This window comes from Empidonax traillii, unplaced genomic scaffold, assembly GCF_003031625.1.
Source record: "Empidonax traillii isolate 1590-97213 ecotype Southwest subspecies unplaced genomic scaffold, ASM303162v1 scaffold590:size398203, whole genome shotgun sequence".
NCBI lineage: Eukaryota > Metazoa > Chordata > Aves > Passeriformes > Tyrannidae > Empidonax > Empidonax traillii.
This window is the reverse complement of record NW_020955783.1, coordinates 167,963-191,246: the sequence shown is the minus strand read 5'-3', so window position 1 is coordinate 191,246 and position 23,284 is coordinate 167,963. Positions and strand designations below refer to the sequence as shown.

Genomic DNA, 23,284 nt, shown 5'->3' with positions numbered 1-23,284 from the left:
CCAATTTCTGTTGAATGACTGGTACAGTGCAATTCATTAGACCAGATGGAGATGTCTATACCTCCCTCTAGTCTACACATCTGAGCCAGAGTGGGTGAACCACACCCCTACAAATGCTTATTCCTCAGTGTGGACTGTGTCTCTGAGTGCCACGAGCAGCACAGACACAAATGCCTCTCAGGCTGAGTGAAATGTCAGGTTGAGGTCTTGATTCATAGGTGTGGGCTTTGAACTTTAGGCATGTGATTATTTCCATGATAAGCAACACCAAGCAAGCCCAACACAGGCTCCATATGCCACTGAAAGAGGACTGGAAAGGGGAAGTAACAAAGTGACTTGGAAAAGAAGCTATATCTCTGCAGAGTGAGTGATTAAATCCAGCACTTACAGAAAAGCAGCCTCATTTTTCAAGAAGATGGGACATCTGGAAACCCTCCTGTGGACACTGCAGAAGACTATTCCCAGGAATTAGGAGTTTTTATCCTAAGTAAGGGCAAACACCAAAGCAAGGGAACACCTGAATGCAATGTTGCATGGCAGAGCTCTCAAAGAAGGGCACATGGCACTGAACTGCACAGAGGTTTGCAAGTAAGACAGGAACAGTTAAAGTGAGTGACGAGGGTGACAGACATCTTTTTTGGGGGGAAAGACCCAGGTGTACTTACCTTGTAGAGAGCAGACATTGAGGCAGAACCCACCACCAGGGCTATCCCAATAACAGAGTGGCTGTGAAACCCATCAGCGTACGTCATCATAACTATCCCTGCAATAGCAAATATAGCAGCCACGATCTGGTTGGAGACAAAGAGAGAAAGCAAGAAAGTGTTACTAGACAACCCCCACAATGGAAAAACAGGCATGTAGCTTTAAATGAGAGGGCTGTACTTCTGCATCATCTGCTTATGTAGAAAAACAGTAGCAAGCCTCGGCTGATACCCAGGCAGTTAATGCTGTCTGCCTTAGTGGTTTCCCTGGCTGCAAGGAAGCTGCAGGCAGAGCTGGAAGTAGTGGCTGTTCTGGGGGTGTGCAGTAGGCCAGACCACAGGGCCCAGTGTCTCTGACTGAGCTGAAGTGGGGATTTAATCTCTGTTACTGAGCCTTGCCATCAGTGGGTCCCTGCAGCCTGTGCATGACAATAATACACAAGTAGTAGTTCCCTGGAGCTTGCAGGAATGGCTTCAAATCCTGTTGAAGTTTTGGAGGAAAAAGGTTTTAGAAATAAACAAGGGAATAGAACTCATGCAACTACTTCCCAGTCTAGACATGTCATTTCAGAGCAGAAGGTTTATTCAGCCAGCTAGGCACACTGCAATGCCTGAAGGGGGTCTCCCAAATGGAGGAAACATTCATGAAGGTAGAGGACAGGCTGACCTGATTTACCAGGGTCAGCAAGAGACCCCTGGCTTTTCTGGGACTGTCCTGCCAGATGCCTTCAGCCTCCCTCGGTGGTAATTCTGGGGTGAAAAGGGCTTTCTGCATGCTTATGCTTCCTGGCTCTGCAGTAGTGAGAGGGGCATCCTGCTTAGACCACATGCCTTTCGGCTGCACATTCACGGTGATGCTTCTAAGATGACTTGTATATTAGTTTATTTTGAACCACAGCTGGGTTAAGTGCCAGCTAACTGTCCCCTCTCCCAGGGCCATACCAGTATTTTAAGCCTCATTCACAGTCTGCAGCTGTTTACACATCCAAAAGCAAAGGCTTCCTCTCACCTTTCCTGTTCCCTACCAGAGACACCCGTGCTGCAGTTAAGATGCAAGCTTTGTGCCAAGCTCTGCTGCTGACTGATGAGCAAGATGGTAGCCCCTTTACCAGCTTCAGGTCCCCATCCCAGCAGAACCATCAGCCTCTTCCCTGGATTGAGCTGGGGCTGGTGTCAGGTGGCACCTATAAAGCAGATGATCATCCAGCAGATCCCTCCTGCACACTGACATCAACACCTTCAATTTCCCCTTACAGAAAAATGCAAACAAAACCTTATCAATTTCTCCACGGGTGTTGCTGTAGAATGGCAGGGTGGTATAAGGGTAGAAGAAAGTCCAAATCAGTGGAAGCTGACACTGTCTGGAAAATACAGCTGCTAACAGCCTCTCAGCAAGAAGAGACTTGAATCTAGAAATTGCTGTACTGCTGTTCAAGATGCTGCACAAGCACAGCTTTGGCAGGCTATGGAGGGACAGCGTTTCCCTCAACTGCTCAGCCCCTTGCACGCTCCAGTTGAGGGACAGCAAGTTCTGAAGAATCTGATTTATGACCTGATCAGGAACCCAGTACAGGCTGCACAGGCTGGGTATGCACATTGCAGATTTGGAGAGGTTCAGATACAGCATCTTGGCTTACAGTCCTGTGGGCATCAGGTCTCTCCATGCACAGCTGTGTGGCATCATTTCTAAACTGAAGTTTCATGGTGGTGTAACTGGACCCTATGGTCCTGGACAGGCTTCTTTTTAAGGCAGGGAGAGAAACCCTGCCAATGCATGGCTCTGCAGCAGTGGGGCTGTTTCGGAGAGGCAGATCTGAAAGAGCTCAGCAGTTCTCTCACCAGCGTGCCAGTGCTTGTCAAGCAAAGATTCAGTCACTCTGCGTGGATTCAGAGACACAAAAAAAAAAGGTTCTTGAATGAGACTAGCATGAGGCAGGTGCAGAAAAAGGTGCAGAAAAAGAGAGTTGTGTTCACCCAACACAAAATTTAGTGAAGGAAAGCTTTGCTGTTGCATGCTGTGGATGTGAAAAGTTTACAAGGATAAACTCACAGAAGAAAAAAAAAATACATCAATGACTATTAGCTACAGAAACATTGCTTCCATCTCAGGAAGTCCTTGATCCTCAAATTGCTGGAGGCTGGAAAGTCTCAGAAGGAAATATCATTATAGGCTTTTCCTATTTATATAGATTTTTCCAGGTGTCCACAACAGGCAGCTGCTGGAGGAAGGCTTCTGGGGCAGAGGCACCTTTGGTCTAACTTAGTATGGCTCTTTGTACAGCTGCAAGATACATGGCTCAGGCTTATCTGAAAGATGGCAACTCTGTACCTCCCTTCAACACCACCCATGCTACAGGCCAGGTGACAAAGAGTGGAAGATGCAGCATTTCCTGTAGCATCTGCTTCAGGTGTGGCTGTCTCGTGTCTGAGCTGCATGGGGCTTGTCCAGCCTTCACTGGGGAGCCAGGGGGAACCACAACCGAATTCCAGGCTGTGGCATCCAGCAGGCACCTCCAGGTGCATCCGCAAAGGGAGCCTTCTTCAGCCCGCCAGAGGGTGGCTGTAGCGCCTCTGTGGTGGAAACTTGAAGGACACATTAACGAATTGCAGCATGAAAAGTATCCAGTTTTGCTTTTAAAGTCAAGGGATGATCGACTTCAGAGCACCTTCCAGAAGGCTGTGTCTCTGCCTGGTTGAAAAGGAAGACTACAATTTGGGATTTGATAGTATATTTTTTTCCAAATCCCACAGGCAGATGTGCTTGTCTATACGTGTTATGTACACAGGAGGCACTTGCAAGCAATGGCTTTCTTGGATCCTGAGCTTTTTTATTCACTGTAGCATGGAGGGAAACACTGAAGTCAAAGCAAATAAATGCAGTTTTGTTGGGGCAGAGGTCCTTGCCTCTTTCATCAAGCATGTCACAACTGTCAGATGAGTCTTGGCCTCACCTCTCAGTCCCTTGTCGACACGCCAGGTGTCACATCCACCTTCTCCTTAATCCTTTCAGCCTATCAAGCACATTGTTAGTGGCAGTGACAGGCTGCTTGCACACCACAGTGCCTGCAGTTCCTTGCAGATGTCTTAGCACTGCAGGGCTTGCAGAAGCAAAGCTTCAGGCACTCACAGCTTCATTACATGTGTGTCTTTTCTGACAGCTCACAGCCCAGTTGGTCCTTGCTCTGGGCATAGTGAAGGGAAAGGGGGAAAATTGCAACCTCATTACAGGAGATGTAGGCCCTTGCAAATGACCGGATGGCAAGGATGGGAACTCGTAGCTTGCTCTTACATTTAAATTCCAGTCAAATTGTGATTTAAGTGCCTATAGAGCTAGTCGTTGCACTTCTGAAGGCCAAGTAGAATACTTGTGCTTGCTTAAACCCTGCTGAGCTGCTGCCTTTCTCATCTGGCCTCTCCTTCAGCAGGCATGAACAGGGACATCCAAATGTGTGGTCAGAGCTTTGCTGTGGCAATATTCGCCCTGCTGTGCTGGTGTGGGGATTGAGCAGGAGCGTGGGAAAGGGGCTCATAAGAGGGCAAGGCACTGTGACCCTTGCAGCCCTTGTCTACCAAATACCCTCTCAAAGAGTGCCTCTAAAAGGGCCAGCACTTTTGACAGAGTGTGGCCTTGAGGGACCACAAGCTTTAGGGCTGGGCTGTGTGCTAGCCTGCAGTCCCTAGGTCACTCCCAGCAAAGCCCTAGCAACTGTCCCTCCTCCTGGTTGACAGCCCCAGGAAGAAGGCCGAGTGTTGGGGCTCATCCCGAGGCTATCCCCCAGCAGTGCCACGCTCGCTGCTTATCACATGGGCTGTACAGAAAAGAGAGTAAAGAGGGAAGAAAATTATTCTCTTCCGAGACTCCATGCTATGTCCCTCTGCAGACAAGAGTGCCCTGGCACTCCCTCTGTGCCACACGAAGCTGAGTGGCAGGACTGCTGTGTTGCCATGTGCCCTTCCAGTCCCCAGGGACAAGTGCCTCCTCGCTCTCATAGTGCCACAGGTCAGGATGCCACAACTGTTTAAGAGTGAATAGCCCGGTCTGCCTGCGAACCTTTTCCCCCTGCACCCAGGTCCCTTGCAGGCCCATCACCTGGGAAGGAGACAGCTGTGTTCATTCTTGGGTACCAAGGTGGGTTCTCAGGAAGTCTCTCTGCCACCCCTCATCAGTGCCAGGTGCCACAGTGAAGGGCTGGAACACATGGCAGGAGCATCGCACGGACTCCCACTGCCCTAGCCCCTGGTCTGGTTCTCTCTTTCACTTCTACTTTCCCAAAGCAGTGCTGACAGGAAATGAAGGACAGCTGGACATGGCTGGGAGGACCACTCAGGTTCGCTTCCCTGCTCCTTCCACTCCTTCTGCCCCTTTTAGACGGGAGGCATCCAGAGCAGGATTCATCCCCCAGTGCATGTCACCTGCCATGGCAAAAGGCAGCCTGCCAGGGAAGCTGATGGAGAGTCCCTGACCATCTTGGCTCTTCAATCATGGCCATGCACCCAGGAGAGCACAAGAACCATCTCGGCTCCAGCATGGGCATGCCCATGTGGGTATCCCTACACAAAGGTTGGCTTCTATCCCTCCAAACCACAGCCACATCCAGTGGTGAGAGATGACACATTCAGAACGAGGAGCAAGCTGCAGGTGCAGGACAGCAGTGGTCATCCCTTCATACATTTCCCCTCCTAGTGTGCCACCAGTGCTACAGCTGACAGTGCCACACGAGAGATGAAGACCACAAAAATACCTTTTTTTTTTTTTTTTTTTTTTTTTGGATTTATCAAAATGGTCAGCACATCCAGCTATAATAACAGTGGTACTTCCCTGCCTCCACGATCATTTCAGGATACCCTTGCATTCAAAAACCAGAGTGGTTTTGTTTTCAGCATAGGGCTACCTGGGTAGCGGGGGTGGGCAGACACCAGCTGGCCAGGTCGGGCTTTTGGCAGGTACATTTTGCAACCATCCCCTGAGCAGCTTTCTGGCTGCCATCACCAAAAGGCTGGCCAAGCTCTCCTGCCAAGTTCTCCTGACAGTGAGGGAGCACTTCCCAAAAAGTTAACTCTCGGCTGCTCCACGCAGTGAGGGCTAACAGCCTCTTCTGAGAAATAGCAGCATTGCCCAGGTGGGTGAGCAGGGAGCTCCCCAAGTGATGGGCAGAAAATAGGAATTATTACAGTTATTGCTGTTAATATTGATTACTAATTAATATTAATTGGTACAGCAAGGCAGGAGGGACCCACTGGTGCCTTTTCCTTCCAGTTACTCCTGGCCCTGGCAGGAGCTACTTGGCCCCAGGTGGCTTACCCACCCCCACCCTCTGCTTCCACATGCTGAGGGATGTCTACAGGGCAGCAGGGTTTGCAAGGAGCTGAGGGGTTTTCTGAAAAATCCTCTGCATGCGGCTCTGTTGCTGCTGTGGAGCAGGCATTCGCATAGGGTGCAGGACTAAAGGTGTAAGCAAACATTTGGGGTGCCACCAGGAGAGCAGCCTACAACTGCTGGCCAGATGGAAGTCCCTATGAGTTGGCTTGACAGGGATTCTCCATCACTGACACAGGTTCATGTTTTGGCCACAGGTGGCCAAGGACAGCACAGCTCTGTACCACAAGCCTGCTGTCACGCGTAGAAAGGTGAGGGCTCTGTTAAATTCAGAGGTTGGCACCAGAAATGCATTGTGTGCAGCCAATGTTTGCAGGAATATGCAGTTAGAAACAACTGAGTCTGGTGCCACAGCCTGGAAATAGTCCCTCAGAAGGGGTTGCCAAAGGCTGACACACATCCACAGCAACATGGAGATAGCACATATCCTTTGTGACACGTTCTGGAGCAAGTTACCTCTTTCCTGAAGGAAAATGTACAAAGGCACCAGACTGGGGGAGCCAGGGCCTCCAAGAGCTCACAGGCACCTGGGCAGGCTGCAGGGAAGGACGTATCCTGCTCCACAAGGATTTCTGTGCCCGCTCAGCAGTCTGCATGGGTGCTGCTTGACTCAGCTGGCAGGAGGCAAGGGGTAAAGGGAAGACAGAGGGTGAGGATGAAGAAGGGAGACAGAGATAAGGAGTCACTTACCCTCACTCCCATGAACCTGTCCCTCAGAACGATCCATGAAAGCAAGAACACAAAAGCTTTGTTGCAGCAGAACAACACGGAGACATCCGTAGTGTTTATTTTCTTTATTGCATGTAAGTAAAGGTAGTTTGTGAGTGTCCAAAGAACACCAAAGGGTGCTGCCTTGGTAAAAAACACCTTCAAAGTCAAGCCATTGTCTCCAAAAAATCGACAGCACTCCCTAAAACAAGGAGAGAAAGGCAGTGTTATTACATAAGCCAGTCACAGTCTGCAGCAAATATACGGCTTTTTTTTGCTTTTTTGCTTCTCTTCTCTTCCTTTGGGGAAAGAAGGGCACACACCTTAAAGAGGAGAAGAAAAGCAAGTTTCAGCTTCTGCTGCAGCAGCCAGCATCTGTACAGAGTACAAACGGGGTGGGGGGGCATGGGGGGATTGCAAACACGGAAGGGACAGCAAAGGAAGAGCAAGGGGAGAGGTGATGACAGGAGCTGAAATCTCACTCTCATCATCAGTCCCTTCACAGTGAACATCTTGAAGCAGCAGCATGGAGTCATCCTCCTCCCTTCACCCCTATGGGCACCAGGATGCTGAGGAGCCCGGGCTGGCAGCAAAGCCAGCTCCTGCTGCAGCCATGGGAAGCTGGGGCCCATCTGATCTGCTATGTGGGGTTTGGAAGAAGCATTGCGGTAGCCTGGTTTGGGGTTTTTCCACCCAAGGGGTGGGACCTCGATCAAATCCCCAGCGGCATCAGTGCAGGAGGTGGCGGCAGGCAGGCAGCTGCCTGCTCCCACTGAGGTGGGGACACGGCACAGTGGCACCCGGGGACATGCTGGATCAATTGAAGCATCAGTGGGGAGCTAGGAGCTCATATGTGCAGTCCAGGCTGGGGATGCTGTGAATCCCTGAGTGCAAGGCAGCCTGAGCAAGTTCAGCCCTGGCATAGGGAACAGAAGCACCAGCAGTTTGTGTCCTGAAGGCACTTGTGAGCAACAGGAGACAGGAGGTGACGGGGTGCAGCCTGGCCTTGCTGGCAGGGCTGGGCTGGGTTACTGGGGCACCTCTGCAGAGGTGCTGCAGGGGGAAACCTGCATGCAGCTTGCCCTTGCCCAGCACAGAGCTAGGAGCTGCCGGTGTCGTGGAAATTTAGTAACATAAAGAAGGAAAGCACCAGCCTGCAGGGCTGGGCTGTTGGCCAGCAGCCTATGTGCACTGGCCTGTGCTGCCACTGCTTGCTTTCAAACCTGCAAAACCCCTGAGGCCCTGAAGTACTTTACTGGGGTGTTTTGACAAAATTTGAGCAAAATTAGATTTCCCTCTGACAACAAAGGATGAATAGGTTTTCACTGCTGCCTTCAATTTCAAACTGTTTGTTCCCTGAGACTGGGCATGTAAAGCTCATTATCTGGACTCTAATGAAAGCATGATTTGGATCCACTTTCTCAGAGGACAGGGCTGTACCAGCTGATTACCTAAAGAAACCCATTCATGCTCTGAGTCTCATCAGATCTTCCCATCCCTAACTCAACATCTGCCTACAGCCCCTCTGCTGCAGCAGGTACAAGAATGCAGGGTAGAGGAAACACTTTGTGTTTATTGGGTTTTACTGCCTGCCACTCCTCTGTATTGAATTATAGCTATGCAGGACTTGCCCATCTCTGGACGTGATGACCCTGTACTTTGGCTGCTGTACATGGACACTTTCATTTGAGCTGCTGGTTCTGCATCGTGTCAGTGTCACAGCCAGCACATTACCCTTGTCCTCTGCGAAAATGCCTGCTGGCAGCAGCCTATTCCCTGCAAACCTGTCAACTGTCTCTCTGTCTCAGTAAAAGAGATGTCCCTCCACTCCACAAACCACAGCCCGACCTCCCACCTGCTGGAGCCATGCAGGACTGTTCAGGGATGCGCACAGCCCTGACAGACCATGTGCTCAGCATGTGGCCTGGATCCACTCTCCCCTTCCACAAACACTGTACCCACTTCAACTCTGGCCTTCAGTCCTGCCCAGGCCTGCCTGTACTAGCCACTTGCCCCAGGGCACACAGGAAGTGCACAGGGAAGCAGAGACACATTGAAAAAGCCAGTCCTGAACTTCATTAGAGGCTTAAACCTGCTTCCTAAGACACCGGGGCAGGTTTGACTGCCAAGGTGTCATAGGCAGCCAGCCTAATGCTCTGAAAACAAAAAACACAGGTACAGTTTAAATTACATGACGTTAAGCGAGGTTAGTATGAGAGTGACAGAAAGGCCATAGTCAAATGAAAGGACAAAATTGGAATTTATGTTGGGATTCATTCAGGGGAAAAAAAGCTCCTCCTGCCAAAAATCTGTTTCCCACATATAGAATTGGCTATCACTATTTCATATACAGTAGAAACACATGATTTCACTGTATTGTGGGCCTGATTCTTGTTTACTAGATACCGCTGGATCTGCATGATATCACAGCCCTCATCCCTGAAGCACCCAGTGTGCCTCAAAGGACAGCCTTGCACTGGCACAGATCAGGACCCTGAGCTGCATTCCCCACTTTGGGGGTCTTCTTTCACTGGCCTACATAATAAAGCTTCCTTTTACTTGTTCTGACTGGTTTCACCAAGCATGAATTGCTTCTTGTAGGCTGGCTCCAGCTTCCAAAGGAGACCTCCTTATGGTAGAGGTTTCCCTATCCAGCACAGAGCTGTAAGGAGGCTTTTCCCCAAGGATACCTAAGGCTGTGGAGGGTGCTGCGAGACATGTACCCACATCCACAGAGAGCCCCATTGTTCAGAATGGGTACACTGCTGCAGATGACCTTCTCGGACCTGGCATCTTCAGTGAAGTCTGAGAAGCATCAGGGAAAATGAGGTATATTTCATGCATCAGAATGACTATGTGCCATACAATAAAACTCTCACAAATAATTGTGTCCCCAGGTTTGCTACTGCTGACTGGGAAAACCAATTTTCCTTGGTGCCATAGCACAGCTTTTGAAGCCGTACCAGGAAGCATTTGATGAAGAGCTGTCCATGAGTAACAGCAGATAAATAGTTACGGGAAGCAAGGCAGGACTGTGACTTAACCTACACTGTAAGCTCAAAACAGTCAGAGATGACTCCAGAAAAACCAACTATCAGCTTGAATATTTTGACAGAACGTTTGAACACAGCTGTTCCTGCTGTCCACCAACTTCTGGGCCCAGCACAGACACAGGCACATCCAGTGCATGTCTGGAATGAGAAATCCCCCTCACTGTGTTAAAGGAGAAATTGTCATTGAAGACTGATCAAACCTTCTCCTGTCCCCATTACCAGAAATCCTGCACCTGCTGCTCTCACCTACCATCTCAACCTGCTGCCCTCTTGCCAGTACAGCTTTGTTTGCTGGGATCACCATGCTTTGCTCACAGAGCAGTGGGACTATGGGTGTTAACAACAGCCAGAGAAGCTATAGGGAAAAGCTGTTGCAAAGCTCAGATACTCTGTGCAATCCTCTGTGTGAGGAGTAAATTCTTACAATGGCTGGGCTGTTGTTCAGATAAGGTGGCAGCAGATAGCAAGAAGCTGTGGCATGGCAGGGTGTAATGCCGTATTTTTGAGATAGATCTTCCTGCATTATTTTTCTTGATTCTGCCATCATGGGCTAGCACTCCATTGTAAACACAGCAATTGGTTAAAAAAAAAAAAAAAAAGGCAAAACCCAAGGCAACAGCCAAGCTCTGTGTGAGACTGAAATGGAAATGTCAAAGAAAGGATACTGGAAGGAAAATGTACTGGCTTAATTGCTGCAGCAGCAATACAGAGAAGTTTGCTTCCACCCAGAAGTGCTCATATCCATGTTCACAGACAATCTGAAGGCTCATGACTGAAATAAACAGTGGGATTACACTGTGGGGAGGAGGTCTACATGCAAACTGAGAGCACTGCAGCCTGGTTAGATGTGGCCCTTGAGAAGCGTTTCCAGTGAGATGTTCCACAGTGGATGTGGCTGCCGTGAGGTGTTGTTGAGGTGGCTGCCGCAGCAAACATCCTTGCTGTGTGTTGGGCTAAATGGGATGGTGACGATGAGAAAGAGGGCCAGAAACTTGGCCTGGGCGCACTTCTCCTCCTCAGGATGCCAACTGGGATGAGTGGCATCTGGGAGCAGAAGCAGCTGCCTGGCTTTCAGGGAAACCTATCCATGGGAAGACAGCAATGGCGGCAGATGGAAACTTGCTTGTAGGTATAAGATAAAGCAGCGGGCACCACACAGCACAAGTGAACCCACCTTGCTGCTGCTGTGGCACAAACCCTCTGCAATGAGAACCCCCAAGCAGGGCTTAGCCAGTCCTGACCAGCACTGGCTGGGCTGTATGTACCACCAGTCCTCTCTCCCAGATGGGGATTCTGGTCCCCTGCTGTTTGTCACAGAGTGCCCTATCAACTTGGCCTGAAGGAAATGTGTAGTGTCACTTGGGAACAGCATGTAGCTGCTATGGTGCTACAGGAACTGTAGTGCTGGGGTGAAAGATATTACCAAAAGTCTAAGGCACAGCAATCTTTCTGTGGTTTTACTCTGAATTTTTTGCTGGTTTCTTAAATCTTTTGTGTACTAGTCCTTGTTCTTCCTCATACTCATTTTAGTGTGTATCTTCATTAATCCAGCAAATAGCAAATTAGCTCTACCTGATTAGGCCTGTCTCCAGCACAATACTAGCAAAATAATTCTGTCATTGGAACCAAGCACCCACAGTGAAATAGAAGTTGTCAGTGCCAAAACTGCATGCTAAGTAAGAGTTAATCATCTTGAAAGCAGGTGTTGCAATCAAATAAAACATGCAAATAAAATATGACAGTAAAGCTCCGTTTTTCCCCTATTAAGTTCACAATTATATATTTAACACTATTCATCTTCCCCTGCCTGTTTTGTCTTTAACCATTGCTAGGTAGTTGGGATGTTTCTCCATTGCTTAGAACCTCATGCAAAAGAAAAGAATGTATAAAATTCTGCCAATACTGCTTTTTGTCCCTATTTTGAAAAAAATAACATCCCACCTATGAAAGGCAAAGGTAGACAAGAACCAGACAAAGTATGCACAGTGTACTCAGGCCAGGGGTTTGGTCTCTTTATACTCCCTGCAGAACAAACCTATGTTAGAAGGGTTACTAAGCCATTGAATCTGCCATTACGTCTTTGGGAAAGATGCAGCAAAGTAGAAAATTTCTGGGAGGAATACACATCCTAAGGGAATACTTTGTACAGGCCAGTTATTTCTCCTTTCCAGACTGTTAACATTTGTCAGAATTTTTTCATTGTCTCAGTGCTCATACTGGAACCTTCTCCTTCAAACCAGGTTTGGATCTGTTGTTGCTCTTAGTGGGTGATGTTTTTAATCTGTAGACCATGCTTCTTACTTTGACCTTGCAAGGTCTGTACCTGCAAATTGAATTTGGCTAATTGCTCCTAATTTTCAGCAGAGTGAGCATCATCTCCCTGGTGCACAGCAAAGCCACCACCATGCCAGTGAATCTGTCATCTTGATTAGAGATTGGCAGGCAAAACATGTTTTGCTAAATCCCTTCACCGATTAGGCTTGCATGGATAAATAATCTGCAGATGTGCAACAGTCTTACATTTTCTGTTCAGTGTACAAAAAAAAAAAAGGAAAAGACATGGACTAAAATGTCATGCCATGTCTTTTGGGAGGACTTACAAGCCAGTTGTAGCAAAGAAGACAGACAAAATGCCCTGGCTCTAATAGGAGGGAAGGAAACTAAATTCAAGTTTAATTCCTCCCAGTGAAAAAAAAATTAAGGACTTTTTTTGTAATTCATCCTGTTAGGGCCACAGTATCTCTCGTGCATTAAGCTCACAAGTGGAAGTAGGTATGACTGCTGTACAGGCAAAAAACACAAGTTAATCCAATATATTCCTCAAAAATGCTCTCCAGGAAAGTACATGATGTGTTTCCCAGAAAATAGGATCATGCCTTCAGCTTCGCTTCCCTCACGCTTGAGCCAGTGCTGACCCAAAGGGCAGTCATTACAAAATCAGCCTCTCAGGTGGATATATTTCAAACCAGTGCAAGCAAAGGGTGAGCTTATGAAACCCACTTTACAGATGTGCAAGCTGTGGCACGGAAGGGCAAAGCCCCTGTGAGAGCTGCCTGTTGGTTGCACCTTCAGAGAGCTGGGGATTTGCTTTTCCTGCATGTTTATTTTATAGCCAGCTCCCGTTACTTATCAAGACAGTCCCTGAGCGCCTTTTTCCTGAGTCACCACAGGTTCACATGCCAGCAGAACAGTTGCACAGAGGCTCCTGTGGTGTGTCCCAGATCATAAAAGGCTCTGAATAAATCTGCTAGCCTCAGCACTTTGCAGAGAGCTGCCCAGGACTCCTGACATGGCTTTTATTGCCCTGCTTGTCTGAGGCTCCTGCAACAAAACCTGTATACTCCTGCTTCCAGCTTTCCTCAGGAAAACTGCTTCCAGGTGCTGAGGGCACAAGTTTCTCCTCAGCTTCCATGGGGTAGAGGTCTGAGACCTGTCCTGGATGTGCTGATGCCCTTTACCTGCCCTGCTGCCTGCACTGCCAACTGAGGAACGCCCCAGCCCATGGCCAAGGACCTGTTACTCCTCAGACAAGCACCTGTCCAGTCTGGTCTGTCTGTACTGGGGACTGAACTAAGGCTGAAGACTCTGGCCTGCCTAATGAGAAATGGCAGCCCTGCAGCCTGGGAGGTAACATCAGCCATGATGACAGCATGCTTTCTGGAGCTGGAGGCAAGGGGTGTCTTATCTAAAGTACTCTAGTGGCTTTTTAATACCCATCGTCCCACACGTATTTTTCTGTAAGCATATTATTAAATGCAAGAAATAGCCATAGAATCCAATCAAGCATCCAGCTGCTACTTTTAATTGTCTGCATCTGAGACTGACCATTACTTGTTTCTACACTTGGTTTGGGGGCTGATGTTCTGTCTTTAAACTTTATCTTTTCTGGGAGTTTCCAGCTCCTTTGCAGAAAATGTATTTTGATAGGAAATGGAATGAGAAAACTGTCTTCTCTTAAATGGGAAAAAAAAAATCTCCAGACTGAACTTCTCAGAACTAGAGAGAGACAGAAGCAATTGGTTTTGCTCAGCACTACACACATGCCAAACTAGGTGTTTGCACAATAAATGATCCCAGGAAATGTGATTTACATAATACACCAGAATGGCTCCAAAAGAAGCAAATAATACAAATCTTATAAACCACCTGAATACACATTTTCGAGACAAGTCTTAGCACAGACTCAGAAGTCTTAATGAGAAACTTGTTTATCAGAAACTTAATGAGAAAATGTTTAAACTAACATTTAAATTAAAAAAAGTTTAGAACAATAAGACCAAACCACAGGGAAGATTCATATACTGTAAACTCCCTTAGCAAAATGCCATGGTGAGAGTTTTGGGCTGCAGAAGCAAGGGAAAAGCCTGCAGCTTCTCCTGTGGGGTGATCCTTCATCCCACAATTTGCTGTGCCTGGGGCAGTAAACCTGTTTGGTTTGCATCTGCCATTCCCAGCGAAGAGCAGTAGTCCTAGGATACGCTCTACAGCTTTTACGTACATGGCTACAGTGAAGGCTGCAGGAAGTGGACTGCATTAGGATGACTATTTCATTTAATTTTTACACATGAACACACTGCAGTTTTGCATTTAGGTTGTTTCTTGCTGTGGGTGCAGAACCACCAGCCATCTCAGACGGGACATTGGGAAAAGCTTAGGGAGAAGGTAAAGTCAAGCAGCAGCAGTACTGCACTGCTCACACTTTAGAGGAGCAGCGGCGGCTGTAGCAGTGTGAGCAGACATTGCAGCAGATTTCCTGCAGAGTCACACCTGTCCATGAGCACCAGGGCAAGCTGAGCCTACTTTGGAGTGTGTTATCACAGCAGACAGGTAGCCCCACTGAAGTTGTGCCTTCAGATTGCTGCATGGGACAAGCTACCATTTGTGGGTCTTCTGTCCAGCCAGAGGTGATGTGCCATTTTGGAAAATGGAGGAAGTATTCCTAGCAAGAGGAAGCTTTTAATGTGACAACATGCACTCAGAGATCAGACAACTGAAGTTATGCATTATCCACCGTTTTCTGCCTTTACACCCTAGAGGTACACAGACCCTGAAGTGCTTTATACTCTGCTAGACAAGTGCATTATACAAATAAAATGTCAGACTGTTGCTATGTGCAAGCTCCAAACACCCACAGACCAGGCAGGCATCACACTTGAACACAGAGATGGGCTTTTTAGTTACACTCAAAGACTTTTTTGTGGAAAACCTTGTTAGTGAGCCCATTAGGGAACACAATCCTTGACTTAGTCTCATGTAGCACTCAGGATTGGCCTCAAATCTTCATCAGAGCCCACCAGAGCAGTGGCTAGGAGGTGCTCAGACTGGACATTCCCCTCCACAGCAGCAGTGCCTGAAGTGGAAAGGGGCATCAAGCTTCTTGGGTGCCTGGGGGTTACTGGCATACAAGCCAGCAGGGCTGGTGCAAACAGAGGACTGGTTCCTGCTGGTGTCTGGGACAGGGCTGAAGGATGAGCTGGACAGAACTGACTCATTTGCACAGTGGGGAGGATGACTATGCCAGGACCCACCACCATGGCCAAATGAAGTACAGGGAGAGGACCATTAACTCCAACAGCACCAGGTACAGCCACACACAGGCAAGCCACGACAGGGTGAGAGGAGCAGTACTGAAGCTAGTGACAATCCTTAGGGAGTTATGGAGCAAGCTGAGAAAATGAGGAGCAGCAAGTCACCAGACAGTATTTACTCTAGAGTTCAAAAAAGCCCAAGAATGAAACAGGAAATTCCTAATGAGGATCCGTAACTCTGCCCTTAAAACAGCCTTCCTGCCCAAAGCAAACATCACACTGATTCTTTAATCTAATTTGTGCTGTGACTGTGGCTGGCCACCAAATTTTAAGATGATCATTGCTGGTTAAAAGCTGTGCTACATTACCTCTTCTTCCTCCTGTATTCATCAAGGAGCGAAGAGGACAGAGAATGTCCAAATCAAGAAGCAGGCTGACACAGCCACGGTGTTTCAGGCACTTGCAAGAATTTTCATCCCAGCAGACTGGCTGGTGAGCAGGTATCCTTGAAGTGTGACCCCAGCAGGAACGCTTCTGCTTGGACCATGCACCTTATGACTGCCGCCATCCTCAAAAACCAGATTCTGACTGCTCATGGCAGCTGAGTGCTGGTGAATTAAAACCTTCCTGAGGATCTCCTGCTTTACTGGTCAGGTGGAAGTGACCTGGGGCTGCTCAGTCTCCAGAGGGACTGTTACCCTGGAGGCTCTTACTCCTCACTTTTATCCTGTGCAGTTGTGATTGGAAAAACCCTTAGGGCTCTGCCTGCCTGCAGAGAAAGCCTCTCACCTCTGCAGGGGCAGCTTCTTGTGGGCAGGGAGCAGCACAGCAGCACAGCACATCGGCAGCACCAACCCCACGTCCCCAGTGCAGTGGGTCCAGACAGGGCAACACACCCCAGCTCTTGGGAAGGGCACCCCAACTGCTTCAGGGCCTCTTTCCTTGCCCAGTGCAGGTGGGTGTTGCACTGAAAAGCTGGGGCTGTGTTTTGGGTGGCCTGGGAGATGCATTGGCATGAAAGTCACACCTAACCTGTGTCCTGCATGAATGGGTTTGCTAGTGTTGGCCTTTAAAAGGTTAGTTAATCAAAATTTTTTGGAAAAAAAAGCAAACCACAAATTCACATTGTTTTTAATGTAACCCAAGTAGAGTTATTCCACTGCAGGCCCCAGCAGTTTGGAGGGTACTTTAAGCAATGCTACACTTCAGTTACTGAAAAGGTGAAAAGCCTCCCAGGGAAAGCACTGCAAAGAGTGTCAGGGGGCTGAATCTGAGGTCCATGGTGATGGTCTATCCCAATTTCCCAGTGTGAGCCTGGCCAAGTCCCCCAGCTAGCCTGCCCCTCCTCAGCTCAGTAGTGGGGTGTGAGGGTACAGGCTCACTGTTATTTCCCAGGGCTGTGTTGAGGTAAATGCAGTCAAGCATTTGTGCAGCATTCAAAGTGTGGTGAGGGACAGCATATACAAACTGAGGCAGAGAAAACCTAAACATTAAGCTCTCAAGGCTTTGACTGCCGGAGTCGACATGATCACTGCTCTCCGTCATCATACAAAATTTCCATTGACGTCAGTGGATGTTTTGGGTGTGAAAGGCCTGCAGAGTCTGAAACTGTGCAGCGATCGCTCGTGGATATCTTAAGCTTGGCCTGATGTGATTTATATCCAATTTGTCCTCCTCAGCTGTGACCTGAACCACTTACTACTTTTTGGAATAGTCAAAATGAAACTTTCAGGAGAAGCTGGCCAGCTGGCCTCCTGTGAATTAGATTTTTGTAGTGGTTGGTATAGGCAGACAGAAAAAGCATGCAAGAATAAAATGCTTTTCTAATAGCTGCTGTCTTGGTTTCTGGTAACGGGGTATTTTTTTACTCTGCTGATAGAGAAGCATGGTGCCGATAGGAGGGGGAACAGTGTCACTGTGTCTTGAGAGAAGGAAGGAACATGACAAGAGGAAATACAAAGAGGAGATAAATGTCTCAGTGATAAAACTGGCTACGCAAACACCTGAGAGAGCTGTTTCTGAAACACACATATATATGTTGGAACATGTATCTAGAATAGACACGCACACACACACACACATATATATACACACACTCTTTGCATAGAGATATAATTCCAGATGGATAAAGCCCTGCCAGTCCTTCCTGCTGGCAGTGCCAGCCTTGGACCATGGGCATAACCTATTTGCTCTGTGAATCCTCACTACACCACAAATCAACTTCGTAGCCTAAGTACGAATTGTTCAGCACCACGACAGGATACTGTTCCCAGGGGACAGCTGGGAACAGGAAAGCATGTGAGTCAGGAGATACCAAAAGAGACACCATCAACTTGGCAGCTAGTCTATGAAAAGAAAGTAAGTTATACAAAAAAACCAAACCTGAGAGTTCACTGACATAACAGAGAAGATGACATTTACAATGCATAAATTGCCCCTAGATGCATTAAGTAAACGGGATATAGAAGGGAAATAATCTTCTCATTTTTAGAGAACCTCCTCTCAAGAACAGGTGAATCTTTTCTGTTTGAAGTTTGTTTGCCTTTTTAGTTGCACTGCTAGTGTTTATTTAGCAAGAAACCAGAGCACTATCTGCCCTTTACTCCCTTACTCCGTCCTTCAGCAATGCCATCCCAATCCCAGACACAGCAGCACAGCAAGTGGAGTGAGGCGGTATCTGTGATGGCATCTACCCTCATTCCAGAGCCTGATAGTATAGCACCCTTCAAAGTGCTATTAGAAAAGCAGTCTGTGAGAGACTGAGAAACTTGGCAGTCCTATGTCACATGACGTGAAGTACAGTTGATGAGTTTGGTGCCAAAAGGGGAGTGTTAAAAAATACAAGGTCCAGCACTTCTGAGATTCAGATTTTTAAATAGCTTTATTGTTTTGACTTTTCTCCCAATAGGGTAGTCCTTCAGAAAACATGTTCTATGATACAATGCTGTTGCTGGTTGTATTAAATTTGTACGGCACCTGAGAAAAACCTTCTCTGAAGACTCAAGATGAGTTCAGAGCATCAACTTCATTTTCTTTCTGAGCACCAGAGGCAGGTCCAGAGGATGGACACAAACTACATTTGTCTTTCAGTCTTCTTGCACTCTGAGGGGTCTACATCTTCATAGTTCTTCTTTCAAGCTCTTTTTATGCAAATGGATTGATGGGGCTGAATCTCAGAAGCTGAATCTCAGTTTCATGCTCCATCATTCTGAAGGCCATGAGCTTTTCTCCTTTATACACTTCCAAACAAGAGGATGATACTAAGTTTCATGCTGGATCCTTCCTCCAGAGAGGAAGCTGAGTTACCACAGAGCAGCTCCAGGAACGTGATTTGTGTCTGCTTTTGCAGCTCAGAAAAATTCCAGCTCCTTCTATCATCTCCTTGCAACGTCCCAGACACTCCAGGTGAAAAGTTTGGTAATTCTGGAAGTACCCCTGCCTTTTCCTGTCTGCTGAAGCCAGCAGCCTCCATTTCCAAAGGAGCTACAGGTGATTCTCTCCTTCAGAGATGTGTCATTTGAGTGGGAGAAAGGTCTGCCTATGAGCTGAGTATGCACAAGGTGGAAAAGGTATCTCCAGAGATCTGCTATTAGAAGCCACGTGCCCATATGTATCTTCTCTAGGATGTGGCCACTGACAGGAGAGCTACAAAACAACCCATAAACAGCAACAGATTCAGATATACCCCAACAGTGGCAGGAACGACAAACTCCAGGAGAGCCTTGCCTGCTGATGCTGGTGTGAACTTGGGGTCCAGAAGCAGGAGAAACAGCAAAGCAGTGCCACTGATTCACAGAACTGCAGTGCCCCTGTTATGCATATTGTTGCACTGGTCGGATAGATCTCAAAACAGGTGTCGGCTGCCAACGCTATTAAGTCTTATGGTCATCTGAATTCCAGAATGGTGTAGCTTTATTTACCTCCCTGGTTTCCATCAAAAGTGTGGAGCGGCACATATGTGGGCTACCCTCATGCCTCCACTGTTGGGTATTAGAGCAGCCACATATGGCACTGACATTTCTTCCACGTGTTGTCAATGTCCCACTCTGGACTTTTCAGCCAACATCCTCATTTGACAGAAAATAAGAACTTAAATACCAGTGGGGTTATTAGCCCTCAATTGTTTCATTCAGGATGAAGTAAAGCAGGCACAGTGTTAAAAGGAGCAGAGAAGAAATGTAAGAGCAAAGAGAGAGATCAGATAGAAATTAATTCATTGTACAAGTAAAAAAAAAAAATTAGGGCACTGAGGTGATTACACTGCTTAGAGGTTATAAGAAAATGAAATCTCTTTGAAGTTCCCGGAAAGACCAAAATGAGAACAGTGGTGAGACATATTCAAGAAGTAGAAGAAAACAGGGTGGTTTCAGATCTGCCACATGTGAAAACCAGACTTGAAGCTGAGATGCTGGAGTAAAATGGTACTTGTGACTAAAAATTGCTGGAAGCTACAAGAGTCCCTCAGAACAGGATGCTAACCATTATTATTTATGTGTTTGGATGGGATACACAGCTGTTCTTCAGAGGCCAGGCAGAAATTTGTTTTGAATCTGAAGCCTTTCACAGATACTATGCTTATCTGTGTGTTTTAAAATGTTAAATTATTTATATGAAATATTTTATACTTTTAAGGCTTTACTCTTATATAATAAGAGACAATGAAGCACCAAAATTCTCCGATCAGGGTCTGGTGCCACAGAAGTAGGAAAATGCAAAGCAGTTGGATCTTGTCATTGCTGTGCATGTGTGGGGGGAATGTCAGTGTGGTTTGGATAAGGCTGTTAAAGCACACACTGCTCTCCTTCCTAGTGACATTTTTTATGTACTTGTTCTTTTTCTTTTATATTTTTATTGCCTACTAAATGGTTTCTTTTGGCTCTGCTTTGTGTGAACCTCAGCGCAAAGAAAACAGGCCTGTTCAGAGCAGCACTTTGCAAACTGCCTTGATGAGGAGCGAGCTGGTGCCTCACTAGCATATTATGTGCCATCCTGATCTTGGACGTGAATTCACAAATTAAGATTTCAATCCAGTCATTGCTGAGCATACAGATTTACTTTGTGAAACACGAAAAAACAGAAAGGAGCTCTTATTTGCAACAGTAATAACACAGGAACTTTTCATAACAAGATGCAGAACTCCTGAGTTAATGAACTGGAAAACCCATCTACTGGTCCAAATGCCATACCTGTCTTTTCGGGATCAAAATTTTTGAAATAATAATACCACATAAGCCTTCCCTGCCTTCTCTGCCCAATCTGTGTCAGTGAGGCACTCACTCAGAGATGCCTCTAAAGGGATGGACCTGTACCACACAGGAATTATCAGCCTCAGGTCCAGCCAAGCCCTTCCTGCCTCTGGCAGCTGCTGGTGGTGGAGGCACCAGGGACATGGCACACTTGAAGAAATCCATCCCCCAGGACAAGCTGTCACTTTCTTGTCTTTCTCTTCTGGCTCTCCTGCTTTATCCACCTTCGATGCATTAGCCATGTACCTTCACTCAGCCTGAAACACAAGTGTAGCTCCCTGCAGTTCAGAAACAGTGAAAATTAATTACAATCTCATTAAGTAGAGCACTCTGAACTGCTTAGGTGTAAGTGCAGAGACCAAGTACATCTCTGTTGCCTTTTATGAGTCACTGGCATAAGCTCCTGATTATCTGCACAGCTTAGCTTGGACTTTGCCATCCCCTAGGAGTGCACTGTGTGTGCTTGGTCTGATAAATTTGGGACCTCCTCCTGTGACAAGAAAGCATCCATACTGCATGCCAAGATGGTGCTGCTCCACGGGGTGATTTAGATTCACTAAGACTACACCCCTGGAGAGAAAACAGTATCATTACCTTCTGAGAATTAGTGTAGCAGATAAGGAAGAATCCAGATTATCCAGGGTGAAAATACACTGTCTAGCAAGAGCATCCTGAAGACTTGCAAGAAGAGCCTTTGATTTCAAGTGGCAAGAGACTGACTGCTGACAGTAAACTTGAGGTGACTCAGAAACGCGGTATCTGGATTTCTCAGAAATGTGACTGTGACATTTGAAACTGCCAAATGAAAATGACAGCTTTTAACCTGGATTTCCCTTAATCGAAATAGATCATGCATTTCATGCTGGAAATGTTCTGACCATTATCTGCTTCTGTGCTATTACATTTTGATGTGCCTCTGGTAATGGCTTTAATAAAGTCTCTGGAATAGAGCGTGTTAAAGAGTTTTCTTACATTTAGATGCTCAGATACCATGGGATTGAGTGTAGCACAGATGAACATCCTTTTATGATATTAGATTTCTAAAATAAAACATAAGAATATTAGGAAAGACCCTTGTGTACCTAAATTAAAGTCACAGAAGTAATTTCTGTTCCTTGACTAGAGGAGTCAAGCTCCTTCTAATGTACATCAGTAAAGCATGCAGCACATCCACTTTTACAGCACTCACTTTTGGCTAGAACGAAATAGCTTTGTGACACACAGCTGCAGTTTATGGCATCTTCCGGGATATAAAGGGTAGAGGGAATTACAGGGAATGTGGGACTGTGATTTCCTGAGAGAGACAGTAAGGGCTGTGCAATGAGCCTCCCTCCTGCTTGCTGGTTCTGAAAGTTGAGCAGCAGCGAGGAGAGCCAAGTATTTGCCAGACAAGAAATTACTGGGCTCATTTGTCTTCCACCTTTTACTCCTGTGACATGCTTATTCCTTCCTTCATTTTGGAAAATGACCTTGTGATCCTTGCTTCCAGCACCCCACTCTGCTTCCAGAGCAGCTGCACAGAGAGCAGTGAAAAATCTGCTCCCTGCTATTACTATTACCCTGCTATTAGGGTAAAAGCACTATGAGGGGGAAAAGCATGAGGTGTCCTTGCAGCACGAGTCAGGTCCTGCTGACACCTTGCAGCTTGCCACCTAGGAGAGGAGTGGACTTTATCTAGCCATGATTAATGCCTGCCCTGTGGGTGTGCCTGCCCTGTCTTCTTTTTAAAACCCGTGAGTTAGACTATAATTGTAAAATGGCTTTTCTGGCCCTCTCCCAGATCTGTGGATTCAGAGGCCAACATCAGAATGTGCTTAATAATTTGGATTGGAGACCCTTTGGTTGCAGTTAAGGTTAATGCAATTGCAGCCACATACAGTGGATTGTCTGGGAAATGAAAATGGTTGGGGTTATAACAGAAAGCATGTGAGGAGGAGGCACAGTGCTGTTCTGAAAGTGGTTAAAAGCAGAGGAGATGAGCATAGTTAGCTGGCCTGTTTCAGTGTGCCTGTGAATCCTTACACATGCATAGCAGGGGGTGTTAAAAATTGAACAGAATTACTGCTGGGGATGTATCACAGCCTACATACTCCATAAGCACTTACCTCAGTTTAAGTTCAGATATGGATTAAGTTAAGCAAATAGCTTGTTTGCTTTATCTGAAAAAGCAGGTTTACATCTTTCTAAGGCTCAGATTTCTTTCGACTTTGGATTTCATAAACTACTTTTGGTTAAGCCAGCTCAGCCAGGCTGAGCTCAGTGCTGCAAGTTTTCTGGGGGAGCTTCACAGTTAGACTTGTCATTTGACTGCTTCACACTTAGGGCTTCTTTTTTCACTGTCATTAATAAGATCTGGACACCTTATGTCATGTTCTGACATGAACTGGGTGAGATTGAGGCGTTATGTTGGCAGAGAGCAGATCTCAGGCAGAAGAGGAACTGAGCCTTTTGAAAACCTTGGGTTTATCTCCGTCTATAAGGAAATTTGTAATTATTTCCCTTCCTATTCACCTGCCAGGTTGTGCTACTGCATCACACACTTTATTACTTAGGTTAGTGGGGAGGTCCATGTAGGGATGACAAAAGCATCTCCCTGATGTTCTCATTCTTCTATTCAGCCTTAGAATCAAAGAATCATAGAATCATTAAGGTTGGAAAAGACCTCTAA

The 23,284-nt window shown here is 46.9% G+C and overlaps 1 protein-coding gene across 3 annotated transcripts in view; it reads right to left on the bottom strand.

The window, feature by feature from the left end:
• The window catches only part of SLC35F3 (solute carrier family 35 member F3), a 170,100-nt gene that overhangs the window by 6,255 nt on the left and 140,561 nt on the right, over window positions 1-23,284 (bottom strand). For all 3 annotated transcript variants that reach the window (XM_027898302.1, XM_027898304.1, XM_027898303.1), the window contains 2 exons: window positions 6,772-6,991; window positions 666-791 (listed from right to left, as the gene is read on the bottom strand). In XM_027898302.1, the coding sequence (XP_027754103.1) occupies window positions 666-791; window positions 6,772-6,991 (346 nt within the window). The remainder of the gene's footprint in view (window positions 1-665; window positions 792-6,771; window positions 6,992-23,284) is intronic.